The following is a 17679-nucleotide window of genomic DNA, read 5'->3' as shown; positions in this document are numbered from 1 at the left end:
AGAGAGAGAGAGAGAGAGAGAGAGAGTGGGGCGAATGCGTGTCTGTGTGGTGCGCACACGCAGAGGAGCTGGAGCGTTGAGAGGTGAGGAGGAGATGCGGTGGCGTGGTCAGGTGGAGACGCCAGGCAGGTGACGGTGCAGTGAGCTCTCGAGACCGGAAAAGAGAGATTTTCCGAGGGTTGGAGCAATGTATCCCGATTAGATGATCCAGGAAGCAGATAACCCCCTATTCCTCAATTAAGGTGTGCAAAAGCACTACGTATATACTTTGCTTTTTAGTTCAGTATGAAAAGTTAAAAGTAAAAATTAAAAGACTTATTAGTAAAAAACAAAACAGACAACACTGAGTACTGACGAGGACATGGACTAACATGCTGCCATCTTGGATTGCTGAAAATAATCCCCAGATGTACCTGGTTCTACGTGTGCATGCAGCTGTACCTGGTTCTATGTGTGCATGCAGATGTAAGGAAAGAGGAAAGAAAGAAAGGAGGAAAGGAAGGAGGGAGGGAGGAAAGAAGGCCTATTACTTTTTTTTCTTCTTCTTCTTCTCTTTGATGTGTCGTCTGAAGGATCCGAGCAGACTCCTCTTCACACTCAGCAGTTAGAGGAACCGGGTGCTACATTTCAGGTTTCATATTGTCTTATTCTGCACCCTCGAGGACGGTCCGGTTATGAATGCCAATGCATGCCCATAATAACCCGTAATCAAGTTAAAGAACGCACTCCCAGGTTTCATTGGCGTACTGAACTCTGCTCCACGATGAAATGGGCTGAGCTGCGTGTGAAACTTGTCATCCCTTACTACGTTTCACCCGTTTTAGGGTGAGGGAATCTGTGGGAGATGAGCAGCAGAGTCTCTTCACCCCTCGAGGCGGTCGACGTCTGGATTTGTCCCAAAATACTGCCAGTTGTTATTGTTTTTTTGTTTGTGGCACATTCAAGTGCTTCGTCTCTCCGGAGGAGCTCGTTCATATAAACAGTTTTATATTAAGATGTGGAAATGGAAGGCTTTAGGTGAGAATAACAGTTAACTCTAATTAAAATTTTATTTTGAAATATATTGACCCAGAAATTAACTAAAATACAGATTTTTACAGAAACCATCAAATCATGTTGATCAGAAATTCTCAGAGAAAAGTCATGGAGTATGATGGTGATTAAGTATTTTATTAACAACTTCTGACAGAACATGATAAGGAGACATATCAAAATAGAAATACTTATTTGAATCTGACACTGAAAATACATTTCAAGGAATCTTTATTTATAGTCCTTTTTTAAGGAGAAAACCGGATCACCCGGTTAAAACCCAAAGAACTATATCAATCAAAGAAAATGTTTTTATGGGTGGAAACCGGATCACCAGAATACCCCTTTAAAAACATTTTTTTTACTTTAGTTTATAAGTTTTAAAGAGAGGAAACCGGGTCACCGGAATACCCCCTTAAAAACATATTTTTTTACTTGAATTTATATGTTTTAAAGGGTGGAAACCGGGTCACCGGAATACCCCCTTAAAAAAATATTTTTTTACTTGAATTTATATGTTTTAAAAGGAGGAAACCGGGTCACCGGAATGCCCCCTTAAAAACATATTTTTTTACTTGAATTTATATGTTTTTAAGGGAGGAAACCGGGTCACCGGAATACCCTCAAAAAACATATTTTTTTAACTTTAATTCATGTTTTAAAGGGAGTAAACCGGATCACCCGGAATACCCCCTTTAAAACATTTAAATTAAAGTAAAAAAATATGTTTTTAAGGGAGGAAACCGGATCACCCGGAATAACCCCTTAAACACATAATTTTTTTACTTTAATTCATGTTTTAAAAGGAGGAAACAGGATCACCCGGAATACCCCTTTTAAAACATTTAAATTAAAGTAAAAAAATATGTTTTTAAGAGCGGTAACCGGATCACCGGAATACCCCCTTAAAAACATATAAATGAAAGTGAAAAAATATGTTTTTAAGGGAGGACACCGGATCACCGGAATACCTCCTTTTAAAACATAAATTAAAGTAAAAAAATGTTTTTAAGAGAGGAAACCGGATCACCGGAATACCTTCTTTTAAAACATATAAATTAAAGTAAAAAAATATGTTTTTAAGGGAGGAAACTGGATCACCCGGTATACCGCCTTTTAAAACATATAAATTAAAGTAAAAAAATATGTTTTTAAGAGAGTAAACCGAATCACCCGGAATACCCCCTTTTAAAACATATAAATGAAAGAGTAAGAAAAAGTAGCTTAGGAAGGAAACCAGGTTACCCGGAAAAAAACCTTCCTATGTTTTTAAGGGAGCAAGCCGGATCACCCGAACTACACCCTTTAAAACATAAAATTGTAAAATAACTTTCATGAATTTAAGGCGTGGAAGGACCGTCGGAGGAAGCATCATTCAGTGATTTGTTGAGCTCATTGACTTGGTGTTGAAGGGCGCCATTTTCCTGGGTCAGGGTCACAACGTCCGATTCAATCCCAGCACTTTTGTCATCGTAGCTCTTTACACGTGAGACTTTTGTCTCTAGGACCTTCATTTGCTTCATCAGGGTGTTCTTCTGCCTGATGAGAATGGCCTTTTCTGGTTTCATTGCCTTGTAGTTCGTTTTAAAGGCAATGAGCTCTTCAAGTCTGCTGTTCAACCCTTGGACTGCTTGAGTGTAAGAGACATTTTGCTCCTTCAAGGCGTCGGTCTGGTTCTTTAGAAGATCATGCTTACTCTTGTAATCTTCCTGGCTCAGGATTTTGAGGAGGACCTCTTTGTGGCTATTAAACAACACCTCGTTCTCTCCCAGCAGGGTTCTTTCCATGTCTTCTAAGACCGTGAAATTCCGCTTGAAACGATCTCCAATCTCAAACTCCTCGTTGGCGGATTGGATTTGAATTCTCAGGCTGTCATTTTCTCTCATTAAAGAGTCAGAGCGGGCCTGTAGTTCGATGGTCGTGCTCTTCCAGAGCTCGACCTCGACAAGCTTCTGGTTGAGTTGCTGAAGTTCCTCCTCCAGAGCCTTATTGCGGAGGCTTCCGTCGTCAATGGTAGCTTTGGTGGTCAGGTTTGCTGTCCTCACAGCTTCTCCTGACTGTACTACCTTCTGCAACTTCTGGATGTTCTGTTGCAAGCTGCAGTTTTCTCTTGTCAAACACACTGACCGGGCCTGTAGTTCGGTGTTCGTGCTCTTCCAGAGCTTGACCTCGACAAGCTTCTGGTTGAGTTGCTGAAGTTCCTCCTGTAGAGCCTTATTGCGGAGGCTTCCCTCGTCAATGGTAGCTTTGGTGGTCAGGTTTGCTGTCCTCACAGCTTCTCCTGACTGTACTACCTTCTGCAACTTCTGGATGTTCTGTTGCAAGCTGCAGTTTTCTCTCATCAAAGAGTCAGACTGGGCCTGTAGTTCGGTGTTCGTGCTCTTCCAGAGCTTGACCTCAACAAGCTTCTGGTTGAGTTGCTGAAGTTCCTCCTGCAGCGTCTTATTGAGGAGGTTTTCCTCGTCAATTGACGCTTGCGTGGTCAGGTTTGCTGTCCTCACAGCTTCTCCTGACTGTACTACTTTCTGCAACCCTTGGATCTTACGTTGCAAGATGCAGTTTTCTTGTCTGACCGACTCTCTGTCGGCTCTTTTGCAGATTAGCAATGCTTCATCCAAAGCAAGCTCTTTTTGTTGATTTTCAAGAAACATCAGTTGTTTCTTGAATTCTGCATTCTTCTGCCTTTCAACGGCAGTGTCCGTCTTGAGTTGCTCGAAACTCTTCTGCTTTGCCTGCTGGTCCTGCATGGTTTGCAGCAGAGCTTCATGCTCTTGATCCATAGCTTCTTTCTCGGCTTTTGAAGCGTTGAGCATCGTCACAAACAGGTGGTGGTTTGTAGACTTATCAAGAAGCGCTCTCACTTCTTTACGAACGGCGTCACACGCTTTTTTGGTAGCGCTCTTTTGTACATTGAACTGTTGAGTCCTTTTCTGTACAACGTCCAGATGTTCCCAGGAATCGAACTTTGCTTGGCTTCTATGTATATCGAGGCAGAGAGCCTTCAGCTGTGTTAGGAAATTGTTGAGGATCACCATTTCCTTTTCCGGTTCCTCGATGGGATTGACCATGGTGCTTAAAGCCTGTTGTTCATGGACTGGTGTGGGGTTCCACTCCGGCTTGACAAAGCCTTGTTGTTGAACTAAAGGCAGTGCACCTGGTCTCAGGCGCGGTTGACGGAGAGGGTGTTGTTCAATGGCCTCTCTCTGCAACCGGATGCATCTGGCTGGAATCATGCTGTTGGTTAGAGATGATTCTTGCAAAGGAAAGAAATAAATTCTTGCTTTGCTGTGTAAATTACACTGTGAGGTTTTCAATACGAATACTGGACAAACTTGAATATTTATCGGGAGATAAAGAAACAAATAGGTCGAGTAAACTATCTTGAAAAAGACGCACCTACTGTTGGTAAAGAAGTCTGTCTATATATAAAGATCTCAGATCTGAGATCAACGCCACTGGCATCTGTGACCTCACCAAGTCCTGCAAGCGGAATCCTCTGGCTCTGTCTCTCTGTCGTTGCTGTGGCAACAAGGAATTGCACTGCATTGCAACAACGGCAACAAGCATTATATATACATTTATAAATATATTTTACATATGTTTATTTGCATATTTTTCCCTTTATCTATTCTATATATTTCCATTTTCATATGCATTTAGTATTATATATATACAATATATTTTTTTAATATATTTTTTCTAATATATATTTCCATTTATATCATAAATTTATATCATATATATATATATATATATATATATATATATATATATATATACGTATATATATATATATATATATATATATATATATATATATATATACGTATATATATATATACACACACATTTCTTATACAGCTATATATATTTTTGGATGTCACATTTACTTTATTCCTGTTTAGTTCCATTTGTTAATTTGCAGGAGATGATCATGAAGGCATGTGAGGAATTCATCACCTTAATCATTCACAGTAAACGCGTTGCGAATTATTCAATGTTATTTCACAAGTGAAAATTAATTAAAAATAAACGCCCCTGATTTCAGTCAGTGGGGGCAAAAATTGCCCCCTAAAAAATATGTACATTTCCTACCCTGACCTCAGTACATCTTTAGTACAGTACGTGTAACTTTACCTCAGTACGTGACGCGAATACTGCAGTACCTGTAACTCTACCGCAGTACTTGATGAGTACCTGTAACTCTACAGAGAGAATAGAAACATGGCGATCTGAATCTCCTGCTGCAGCATCTCAGTACCATGAACAGAGACTGCGACTACGTGACTACTAACGACGGTGAACTTGGGATAGTTAGCACACTTGCAAGAGCATGCACAAAACACAGTAACAGCCTGGAGCTGAAAATAACGTCAGATTTAAAAAAAGGAAAGAGGAAACTGCACTATGTTACTTGTTAATTTGTTTCACTGACTATTCTCCAGAAATGTACCTTACCATTAAAGCCGCATGGTCTATCCCAACTGCTTTTAACAGCATGTTAGGTTAACATTACTTGATCAAATTAAATGCAGTGATATTAATATAACTCATATGCCTTATTACTAACCTTTAGGAGCAAGAATTTCTGTTCATAATTGCATTAACCTTAATGCGCTCTAACTTCTGCTGCTTTTCGCTAGCTAGTTATGTTAGCTTGTTGCGGTGGGGGAGGGGTGGAAACCCCAAAACTCGGTCTGAGCTGGTATCTCAAAAAGGCATAATATACGGGATATCATAAATGAGAAAAGTCATGAACTTGTGGCATTGAATTGACTACTTTTTCAGTCCTTGTCATAGGGCTTAGCGGCTCAAAGACAACTTAAAAAAACAACACTAACATTAGCTTACTTATGACTTAAGTTAAATAAAGTTACAGCGCAGTAAAGTTGACATGTTTGTTAACTTTTCAGTATAATTTGTTTGTTAACTAACAATAATTAAACAAGTCTTACCTTTGGGAAAACAGCAGCCCCTTCAACACATGGCAGAAGATGTCCATGTGGCTCAGAATGCGTTAGGCGGAAGTGTATGTTGATTAAAACAAAAACCTCCAAATGAGTAAAATTTATCAATTTCCAGCATCTTTGACTTTACTGATGAAATATGATTAAAGTCTACTCAGTGATTCACAGCTGATTTTATTTACATAAAATTAAGTAAAACCGAATTAATAATTGAACAACATTTCTTGAATTCAGCTCAATCTAATTAAAAACAGTACATAGTATTTTTTATGATGTAAAGGTTACTATTATTTATTGAGGAGATATTAATTAATGCAAATCCCAGTTTTTACAGTGTAGCCCTGGGTCTAGTCCATGGTGGACTGGTCTCTGCTGGATCTGGGTCTGTCCACGGTGGACTGGTCTCTGCTGGAGTCTGAGCTGAAGGAGGTTTCTGGTGAACCTGCATGATGTCATCTGGTTTCACCAGAATCCAACCCGGTGGCTCCGATCTGATGGTATTAAATTTAGACTTTTTCCGCAATAAAAAGTCCTCACAGTAACTTTAACGTGCCAGCGAGCTAACATTTGCTAATTAGCGCTCAAGAGGTCTGACCTGACCCAGGTCTGCCCTCCAACACCAGCCTGGGACGGCAAGTGGCTGAGTGGGTCAGCACACATAGTTCCTCCTCCTCCTCCTTAACAGTGTATTATTTTGTGGACTGTTGTCTCATTTACCCGAACACAAGTCTCTTCAGGTGCAGTTGATCTTGCTCTAAACAGCGCGGCCTGTTCGTCGCTCCTATCACAACGACCTCTCCTCCAATCTAATCCTCCATCCATAAGGGCCATCAGGATTGACACAATGGAACTACATGGACAGGAAAAAGATTTAAGATTAAGCAGGGTTCATACACATTCTGACCAATGGATTTCATGACTTTTCCAAGACATTAAACCAATTTTCCATGACCAAACATTTGCGAAGTGAGAAAATGTGGTATTTAAATTAACAACGAGAATTCCAAAGCATACAGTATACCTTAAATAACACAAATGAACAAGAGACAATAGTATGATTAAAAGAATAAACATTTATATATATATGCCTGTATGTATGCCTGCTTATATTTTGAGCGTCTTTCTTTTAAAAGCATATTAATCATTTCAAACTCAGCGTAAATGAACGACATGAACATATGAATATAACATATTTCCATGACTTTTCCAAAACTTTGGGGATTTCTTTTTTTTAGAGGACTTTTCCAGGCCTGAAAATAACCAGACAGGCCTCTATATCTACTGGCTAAGAAGGATAAAGACCCGGTTCTCTGCTCAGCGTCGGAAATACACGAGGGCAAAGGGCAAAACTGCCGCTAAGAAATATAAGTTTGCCCCTGATATCACTAGGGGAGGGGCAAAAAATGCCCCCAAAATTTTCTCTAATAATTATGATCATTTAATGAACTTTTTTAATGAGAAACGACAGCAAAAAGGTTATTTGAGGCACGTTAAGGGTTCTTTGCTGCTGATTGTTTGACCGTGAGGCGTTAACTCACGCTGCTCCATGAACCTGTTTCTCTCCCCGGTTCTATTTAAATGTTTTTTAAAGACATTTTGGTGCAAAGTATAACTATCTTGTCATCTTGTGACTTTTTTGAATGTTAGTATACAATTGTAAGCATTGGATATATATCACTTTATATCAGTGGCGGGCAGTGGATTTAGTAGCTACGCCTGTTGTTTAGAAGGGTGCAAACGACCGTAACTCTTCGAATATTTACGCCATAATTCCAACGGATTCTGAACGTACCTTTCCAATGCCATGTGGCACTTTGCGGTCCATTACGGTAATGGTAAAGAAAACGGCGGCGAGCGTCCCTCCCACACATTAAATACAACTGCAGATGTAAAAAAAAAGTTACAGAGCCATCATTTAACTCACCACATGCCCGTAACCCTTAGTGCGAAAGGCATCATCAGTAAAATCCACCAGCAAGTTAGCTTTTTGGTTCTAGCTTTGTGCCCAACTGACCAATCACAGCGCATGTTAATGGTCACGCTGGGCCACTGACCAATCATACACATCCACGCCATTTCGCAGCCCCTGGACGTCAAAGAATCTGCCCAGCTTGTCAAATTAAAGATCTGATTTGTTGAAGTCCATGACAATCAACCACAGTGTCCACTCTCAGTGTAGTTTAATCTGCTAAGGCCTGCTTAAACTGCTTTGCTGGCATAGACACAGGAGAGAAAAATCTGATTGGAGGAACGCTTCTCCTTAAAACAAGCTGCACTGAATCTGCAGGCTGAAGACTGCAGGCTTGCAACAGAGGAAGACAGGAGCTGTGCAATGAGAAAAAATAAGCTGATAGGGAAAAATAATTATAAAACATTGTAGTGTATTTGTGAAAAACAATTAAATGATAAAATAGCTATAACTTTGTGATTCAGCTTCAAGATTATACAATTTTTTTAATGCAGGCTTTTTTGAAGACCAATTCATCTTCCACTATGCATCTGATATGTATTATACAGCTTAATAAAAGTGAATTTCTTAAAAACTTGCTTTTCAGATCATTTTTTCTTTTGGTGTGTCAGGTACATGGATTTAAGTTCAGGCAAAGACTTGGGTCAGCTCAGGGGTCCTTTGGGAAAAAGCGAGGGAAAAAGCTGTGCTCGCGCTATTCAGATTGGTCTAGAATAGCATGAAGTACGTAGTGTGGAGCTGATCAGTGTGTTTCTGTACTTTTCAGGTGGGTGAAAGTGATTAAATAGTATAAAAGTAGCGACACATGGGCATAACTGTTTGGAAGGCAAATATGAATGTATGTCTGTTTGGAAGTTGAATGTCATGACGTGTCCGGAATATAATGAATCACTTAGCTTAGCTAGCTAGTAACCGTAGTAATCATCTGTAGCCTGTGAGTGACAGTTGCGTGACAGTTGAATGTGTGAATGAAGTTGTTAGTGATAATATAAGTTGATATGTGTATATAGGTATAAGAAACTGTATTCAGATTGGTCTAGAATAGCATGAAGTACGTAGTGTGGAGCTGATCAGTGTGTTTCTGTACTTTTCAGTGTGTTCGTGTACAGTTGCTCCTGTTAGTAAAGAAATTCTTAAAAAACCATGCACGCCTGGATCTCCTGTGTCCAAGTGCGCAACAATAGCAACAAAATATTTGATCTCACTCAAGAGTTAAGCGGCTAGTTTAGAACTCCACTCAGAAACTGTTGGATTCTACAAACTCAGACTACTCGGACTACACTTCATCATTAATATCAACTGGGAGAGATTTGTTCCAACAAGACGGTCGTTCAAAAGCTCCTGCTCGTGTCTCCCCAGCGATCACTCTGTGAGCGTGCACTGTGTGTGTGAGAGAGAGCGGAGGAGTGAGTGCGTTGGACAGGTGGTACGACCGGTCGGACCTACTGGTCGTACCACCTGTTCGGTTGATCTGGGACCAGGTGTTTTACCTGTAGTTTCTCAGCCAAAGGTCTTCTCTCAAACGTGTGTTGGAGGAGAGATTAAACAGAGTTAGCGTTTGGTTTTCTTTGAAGAGCAGTGGCTCCTGCTCGCAATCGCCGTTGCATGTTGTTATAATGGGTGGCGCGCACCTCGTCTGCCCTGACAAGAAGGAGAGACGTGAACGCGCAGCCCTGGGGCAAGATGAGAATAGCCCTCCCGGAAGTCTTTTTTAGGGCGCTGATTGAATACATTGTATGTCACTCATTATTATCTTTAATCAGTGATTGGCTAAACTACGTATTAGACCCGTCTTCCTTGGGCAAAATCCATCTATCCCCACCACGTGCACGTGCAGCAGAGACGTGCACTGGAGCAGCTGAGAGGTGCATGAGCAGAGGGGGACGAGCAGGAAATGCATATATTTTGCGCAGATATCCTATTTTACAAATATTACTGTGTATATTCACTAGCTCAAAAACACAAATATTGACAATTTGTATAATTTATTAATATTATTTAATTTTTATAATAATAATTAAATAATATTAAAATTAAATAATATTATAAATATATATATTTTTTTATATATTTTTTGGTGGCTCTAGGTGGGTGGGGCCAAGCCCCATTGCCCTCTATTGGCCGGCCGCCACTGGTGAAATGTAATATTAGCGGGATAGCCCTTCTACTGTACCGTACCTCCTTTTCCACACTTGCATGAGGGAAAGGAGGCATCTAGTGTCTCCTAATCTAACATCATCCTCATCTAACAAGTGCTCACTTTAGCAAACGAAATCCACGAATGAAACACAAAAACAAGCACATGATGTAGTATTAGGATTCAGATTTTTTTCAAATTGAACTATAAGTAACACATACTTTAATAATAAATAAATGTTCTTGGAGTTGCAACGCTTATCGGAATACACACATTTGATTGGCTGAGTATCATTTCGTAATAAAAATGTAGCAGCAGTTGGTTGGTTTATTTCTTGGACCGCTGAACAGGTGCCATAAAGGCTGGAAAAATTGTGCAGACTAAAATTGAATAAGTATCAATTATCTATTCGGTATTAGGTCCAGGTACGGATACAGCAACGTCTGGGTCCAGAACCGGACCTCGGCCTACTAGTGACACCTGCTCTAGACCAACCGGCTCGTCTACTTTATTGTTTTAGGTCAGTGTTAATGGTGCGCTGATGGCTCCATGTTGTCTAACTTTACAGATAATGAAGAGAAGTAGGCAGAGGTATCTATCTGATAATATAATGCTGTAAAACCCTGCATAGCAGGGTAGTGGAGTGTATGTGCTCTCTTCCAGTGTGGTTGCTACTTCCTGATTGGGTGATTGGGGCCGAGGCAAAGCCTTGATCGTGTTACCAATAGCAAAGCGATTAGTGGACGTATTATGTACTCATAGAACTGGAGTTACCGGTTCATAAGTAGCATTTCTCAAGAAATGAAAGAGCATGCCTAAAGTGAACCTACGTCATACACAACAATCAGTTTCCACAGACAACGCAGACTACTCGACAGGTAAAGTGCTCTGATACTTTGATCTGAAATATAATTTAAAGAAAACTGTGTGTGCCTGTGTCCAGATGAAAGATATTACAAAGATGATAAAGTTATTATACGCTGCCACAGATTACAATGCTGAACTATCTGGGCCATGTTTGACGGTAGAATATCCAGTGTTTGCTGTATTTAATCAGGTTGAATAATTACAAATGTTATGATTTTATTGCTAATTGCTATTTTACATGCAAATTGCTGAGCCTGAATAGATTAACTGTTCAAGTCTTTCTGGATGTTACTGTTGATCGAAATGCTGTTTGAGGACACAACCCCGAGATTAATGATGCACTGCCTGAACTGGAGCTGTTTGTTGGTGTACACTGTCACAATACGCAGACCTTTTTTTTTTAAACCACTGACATCAACTTTGTGCAGAGAGTCACGCCGTTATATTCTTGTATATAAAAAGAATGTCCACTCGCTAAAGGTAGGATATGCTGTTAAGGGTGACTTGAGTCTTTGTAATATAACGTGAGGGACAAAAAATGCTGTTCAATGAAATGACTGACAACACATAAAAGCAGAAACTTCCGATTTTTCGCAGAAAAAAACTAATATCCAACCAGGATTTACATTCTACAGAACGTAAACCTTCGCAAATTAATGCAATGCTCTAGGCGCTTTGACACGGAATGAAAGAATGAGGAAATCCGGCTGAGGGAGGAGACAGAAAGAAACTTAGGGTGTGTTAAAGAAAACCTGACAGCGAGCACGTTAGGTTCACAGAGTCAGTTACCATGATAACAGAGCCAGAGTTTAAGTTTCCCTCATCCCAGGGTTAACTAACTGCTTTCTGTAACAGAGCCCTGGTGTCCCGGAGGTAGGGGCCGAGACCTTTGTTGTATGTCATCCTCTCTCTCCACCCTCATTTCTTGTCATGACAGACCTTTGCACAATGTATTGCCTCCATGCTCTGACCTACATATGGTGTTGGATGCTATTAAAAGGCAGATGTCAATCATTCTGAACACCAAAAACCAGTACAACTTGACCTCCTAGGGAGGGAAATGGTAGTCAGAAATGTAATTTACCGACTTGATTTCCACATTTTTGGGGTTTGAAATTAAAAAATATAATAATGAAATCTGTTTCTCTCATGTAGACATGGCCTCAGCCAGTAGCCTCCTATGTGAAGAACAGTTCCTGTGTTCAATCTGTCTGAATGTGTTCAGCGAGCCTGTCTCTACTCCATGTGGACACAACTACTGCCAGAATTGCATCACAGGTTACTGGGTCAGCAGCGGCCAGATAAAATGTCCCCTCTGTATGAAGAAGTTCCGCAGGAGACCACAGCTCCAGGTCAACACAGGGTTCAGAGATATGGTGGAGCATTTCCAAAACACAAGAGAGAGGAATGAAGATGACATTCCTGTCAAACCAGGGGAGGTACCCTGCGACATCTGCCTTGTGCCGAAGCTCAAGGCCCAGAAGACGTGCCTGGTGTGTTTGGCCTCGTACTGCCAGCTTCACCTGGAGCCTCACCAGAGAGTCACAACCCTTAAGAAGCACCAGCTGATGGACCCTGTGTCAAACCTGGAGGACAGGGTGTGTAAGAAGCACGACAAAATGTTGGAGCTCTTCTGTCGTAAAGACCAGATGTGTGTTTGTTTCATGTGCTGGAAAGAAGACCATGCAACGCACGAAGCCGTACCGCTAGAGCACGAGTTCAGAGAGAGGAAAGTCCAGCTGGACTGTGTGACGTCAGAGATGATAATGAAGGAAAACATGAAATCCAAGAGTATTAAGGAAATCAAACACGCAGCTGATCAGAGCAAGAAAAAGTCTGAGAAAGAGATAGCGGACATTGCTGAGGTTTTCACTGCTCTGGTGGTCTCTCGGGAAAGACGGCAGGCCGAGCTGATTGAGGTGATCCAGAAGAAGCTGGAAGCCCCACAGAAGCAGGCTGCAGACCATGTGACACAGCTGGAGCTGGAAGTAGCTGAGTTGAGGAGGAGAAGATCTGAAATGGAGCAACTTTTACAAACAGAGGACCACCTCCGCCTCCTCCAGAGCTGGCCATCTCTCTTATCTGCACACACTGAAGACCTATTCGACCCTCAGTCCCACTCCAACCCTCCATGTACATCAGACCTCACTGACCTCAGTCAGCAGAGTTATGTGGCGACGGTGAAAAAAGCAGTGGCTCAGATGGAAAAGACCCTCAGTAATGAGATGGAGATGCTTATACATGAGGTCAGATCTGATTGTTGTGAGGCCACTGAACAGCCTGATGCAGCTGAAGAACAAATGCCAGATGGGTTTGTTAGAGAAGTGTGGAATCCACCTCGGGACAAGTTGATGATGATCCAGCAGTACGATGCGATGGATGTGACTCTGGACGCTTACACAGCCCATTCCAGACTCATAGTGTCTGAGGATGGGAAGCAACTGAGGTTTGGTGAAGGTCTTCTACCATATCTTTCTACTTTTTTTGGGGGAAGATGTTATGACATTGCCTCCATTTTTGGGAAAGAGGGTTTTTCCTCCGGCAGGTTCTACTATGAAGTGCAGGTTAGTGGGAGTAAATGTTGGTTATTGGGAGTGGTCAAAAAGCCCAACAAGGAGACCCCTGTGACTACTTGCCCTGAGCAGGGATGCTGGACACTGTTAGGATCTTACAACTTGTACCAACGCTATTGTCCTGAAACTGTGATGAATGCCCGCTTGCAAAGGCCTCAGACTGTTGGTGTGTTCGTTGATTATGAGAAGGGAGAGGTCTCCTTCTATGACGTGGACACCAGGACTCTGATCTACTCCTACTCAGGATGTGCCTTCATCGAGACAATACCAGCATTCAAAGCTTTTTTCTATTCTCTGGTTGGCGCATCCTTAAGTCACAGACCAAAGCTCTACCCTTTTTTTGGTATCTTTGAAGATAATTTTGACGACACGCTTGTAATCACTCCTGTCGCACACACAACTTAAGGTGCCATATGAATCAGGGGAAATACATGTGTAACTTCTACTGAAGGTAACAGTAGTAGAATCAAACATTACAAAAATTACCATAACATTCATAATACTCAGTTTAAGTAGGAATGACTAAACGCCTGCTATGCAAAGTATAACTATCTTGTCATCTTGTGACGTTTTTGAATGTTTGTATACAATTGTAAGCATAGGATATACATCACTTTGTATTTTGATCAATTTATGTGGAACCTATGGACTACAGCTTCACGATTATACCTTTTCTTTAATGCAGGCTTTTTTGAAGACCAAGTCATCTGGCACTATGCAGCTGATATGTATTATACAGCCTAATAAAAGTGCATTTCTTAAAAATTTGCTTTTCAGATGTTTTTTGTTTTTTCCTTAAATTAGATTGATTGAGTTCTGTTGGAGTGTCAGGTGCCTTTCTCATGAGCAATATCTTTGTTATGATTATAAAAGGGGGACTTTTCAGTCTTTCAGTACAATGCTAAACACATAAAAGCCACAAGCAAAAGGTTTGCCTGATTAGCAGAGACATTTCAGAACTTTACATGACATAAACACAAATCAAACATAATGAGGATATTATAGGTCTGTGGTTAAAAATGACTGAAGGCTGGGACATTTCTTCTTTTCAATCAGGAGAGGTTTATAACTTAACAATACTTTATTTTTTTAGAAGTATTTGTCATAGTACATACTTTTAAATACATACATGAAATGTACTCTCTGCATTTGACTCATCCTTAGTATTTTAAGGAGCAGTGGGCTGCCCCTAGTGAAGCGCTCGGGGGGGAATTTTAGGGCTAAGTGTCTTGTTCAGGGACACTTCGACATGTGAACTATGGGGAGACTGGGGATCGAACCGGCCAGTCTGTGGTTGCAGGACGACCACTCATCCCCATGAGCTCCATATGCTCCATATTACATATTACATGTTCATAACATTTGAATAGTGCAAAGTCTTTGGCGATTGGACTCCATCCTGAATTAGGATAATCAAGTGGTAGTGATGCTGAGTTCTGATAAGCAGAATCCCCCTGGAGTCCAGACACTGGTGGACGTGGCGAAGAAGGAAGTTGCTGCAATCCGATGACGAATGAGGAGCCTCACTGAATGCTGATTGGAGGAGCCTGGGGTGGAGGAGGGTTGCATCTTCGAGCTGAAATTACAACTGACAGCAGCAGAAAGGAGAACCTATTCAGTGTTTCCCCTAGGTTTACAGCTTCAGGAGAGGGGAGGGGGGGACATACTACATAGTAATACCTCAAAGTGCTATCACTGTGTTATAAAAATTAAAATCAAGTTATATCCGTGCAAAAAAATAACTAATATTTAGTTTCTACTAAATATCTTATTGTGGAAAACAATTAGCTATTGTTTTTCAAAACAGAATGAGTGCAGATATGTGAGCCATCACGTATCAGTATTAGTGGCTGCAATGAGCTGCTTTCCCCCACGTATCTTTTGAAAAAACGGGGGTTTGTAGATTTGATACAGTCATTCTCAATTCATGCTCAATGTTGAGCTTAGATCTGTATTCTGATGAGAGACGCAACAGCAGAAAAGCCGACTTCACAGAGATCTCATAAAGATCAGCTTGTGGCAAAATGCCAAGAATCGGTGAGTCGCGCATGCGCAAGCGTAACTTAACGGCATACGGTACACATTTAAAATCAGCATTTCCTCTTGCGCCCCACCTGTAATAAATACCGCTTTTGGAAGAATATTTCCAGAGCCTCCCGATATGCGAAGTCAGAAACGTCCATTTATCGAGCTCCGCAGGCTGTTGCGAATGTTTGTCTTGACCTGCAAATACATTAACTGTTGATTAACAGTGATAGCTGATAGCTTAAAATAGTGTTAGCTTAAAGCAGTAAATCCCATTGCGGGGCGCCCCCCTAATATAACGGTAGGGGAAACACTGCTATTTAAAAGTTGACAGCAACTATATGATTGGCTTACAGAAACTGGGCAGCATCTGGTTGGCTAATTCAAAGCGGACGCCCCCCAATCAGCTGATAGAGTAATTACAGGGAGAAATAGAGACTGAGAAGATAATCATAGTCTTCATCACAGCAGCCCTCAACGTCTTCATCAGTACCTGCGGCATGCGGCGCAATGGGCACTTCCCATGGTTCATGATGCATTCACTGACATACACACACTTCTGCTGATTATTAAAATTATAGGTAGTGTTCATGACTTTCAAAAGCAAATGTGTTATCCTTCAGAAAATTGTATTTTACACTATTTATTTTATAATTATTTGTAAGCAATGAAGTTATGTAATCATAAAATAAGCTAAAGTGTTTACATTTGCGACAAATACAACAGTTCTCTTAAAATCCTATGGGTGCATTTAAGATGGACATCAAATGTCAAGGTCAAGAATAAAGGCAAAGATCTACCTTATGTTTGTATGTATGTATGCATGTTATGAGCGACAGTGTAGTGTGTGTCTACTTTAATGGTAAAATGCAACGTGAACAGGATTGTCCTACTATACTGTATGTATATCCTCCTTTTCCACACTTTCATTCAATAAAGTTGTCATCTACTGTCTGAGAGAAGTGAGGATCATAAAAGCATCCCTCATCTAACATACGCTTCATGTAACAATTGCTCAAATCAACAAGTAAAACACAAGTTAAAAAAAGAGTATAAAATATTAGGATTGTGAATATTTTTGTCACTTTATTAAGACAGATTGAGGAAGTTTATTTTTGCTTGCCCCATCACAGTAAGGTCAGAAGTCATCCTGCTTGTCTACTTAATTAATGTCTCAATGCTGGCAATCTTAATAGAAAATAAAGAAAAAGAAGGGAGATGTATCTATCAATTAATACAATACTGTAAATTATTTCAGTTTACTATGATATGCCCTTAATCTGCACTTTGTCTCTGTCCTCCGATATTACTTTTGATAATTTCCCATATTGAGGTAATCACAGGCAGACCCCTATGAAGGACAAAGACAAGACCTGATGGATCTGTGGAGGTTGATCGGTTCTGATAATGCATCCTTTTTTCCAAAGTCTTGATCAAAGAATGAAGAGAGTTCATAATGGTCATAATGGATGGGAGGGCAAGATGAAGCATCCAAACAAATTGGTCCAAATTGATAGGAGTCGGAAACAGGATTCAGTTATAATAAAAAAAAAAAACTTTATGAAACACTATAATAAGTTGGTAGTAGGTATAGTGATTATTTACCTGTTTTGTGCAAATAGGCATCTAAGTAACTGTTTAAGGAATACAAGTTTTTATTTGTGCAAACATTGTAGAGGATTTGCCTTCATCATGCAGGTTTCAACATGTGCTGGGCTTTAAAGTTGCAGAATTAGGCCTTTTCCAAAAATATGGTTGCTCAAAGTGTCTTCTTTGTGGTGCCTCACAGAGCTGGTCGTGGTATCGTTGGCTATTGGGCCATTTGTTGTTTCAGACTTTCTGAAAAAGGTCTGAGGGGATTACCCAATGTAGCAAATGCCAGCTCTTGTAACTTTTTCCAGGAAGAGGAGGAGTAGAGGAAGGGAGGGATTATGTGTCGTTCTTGAGAAAGGAAACTACACACCTCAAAAGGAAACTTTCTCTGACCGTTAGAATCTACAGACAATACAGACATCTTGCCAGGTAAAGTTCTTTTTTTGATCTTATTGAAATGTACGACAACATGTCCTGGTTATAGAAGGGCAGGCTATATAATTGTCTTGGCAAATA

General features: G+C 40.6%; 1 protein-coding gene across 1 annotated transcript; it reads left to right on the top strand.

Annotated features, from left to right (window-relative positions):
• Window positions 1-10965: 10965 nt before the first annotated feature.
• On the top strand, window positions 10966-14263 carry LOC306752153 (E3 ubiquitin-protein ligase TRIM21-like). The gene is made up of 2 exons (XM_079235863.1): window positions 10966-10983; window positions 12128-14263. Exon 2 carries the CDS (start codon window positions 12130-12132, stop codon window positions 13948-13950), a length of 1821 nt encoding a protein of 606 aa, XP_079091989.1. The 5' UTR covers window positions 10966-10983; window positions 12128-12129; the 3' UTR covers window positions 13951-14263.
• Window positions 14264-17679: the final 3416 nt, after the last annotated feature.

This window comes from Taurulus bubalis (genome assembly GCF_910589615.1).
Source record: "Taurulus bubalis genome assembly, chromosome: 20".
Classification (NCBI taxonomy): domain Eukaryota; kingdom Metazoa; phylum Chordata; class Actinopteri; order Perciformes; family Cottidae; genus Taurulus; species Taurulus bubalis.
The sequence above is the reverse complement of the archived record's forward strand: the minus strand, read 5'-3'. Positions and strand labels throughout refer to the sequence as shown.

Coding starts and splice junctions, on each gene's coding strand:
- LOC306752153 (XM_079235863.1), top strand. CDS start 12,130: ATGGCCTCAGCCAGTAGCCTCCTATGTGAAGAACAGTTCCTGTGTTCA.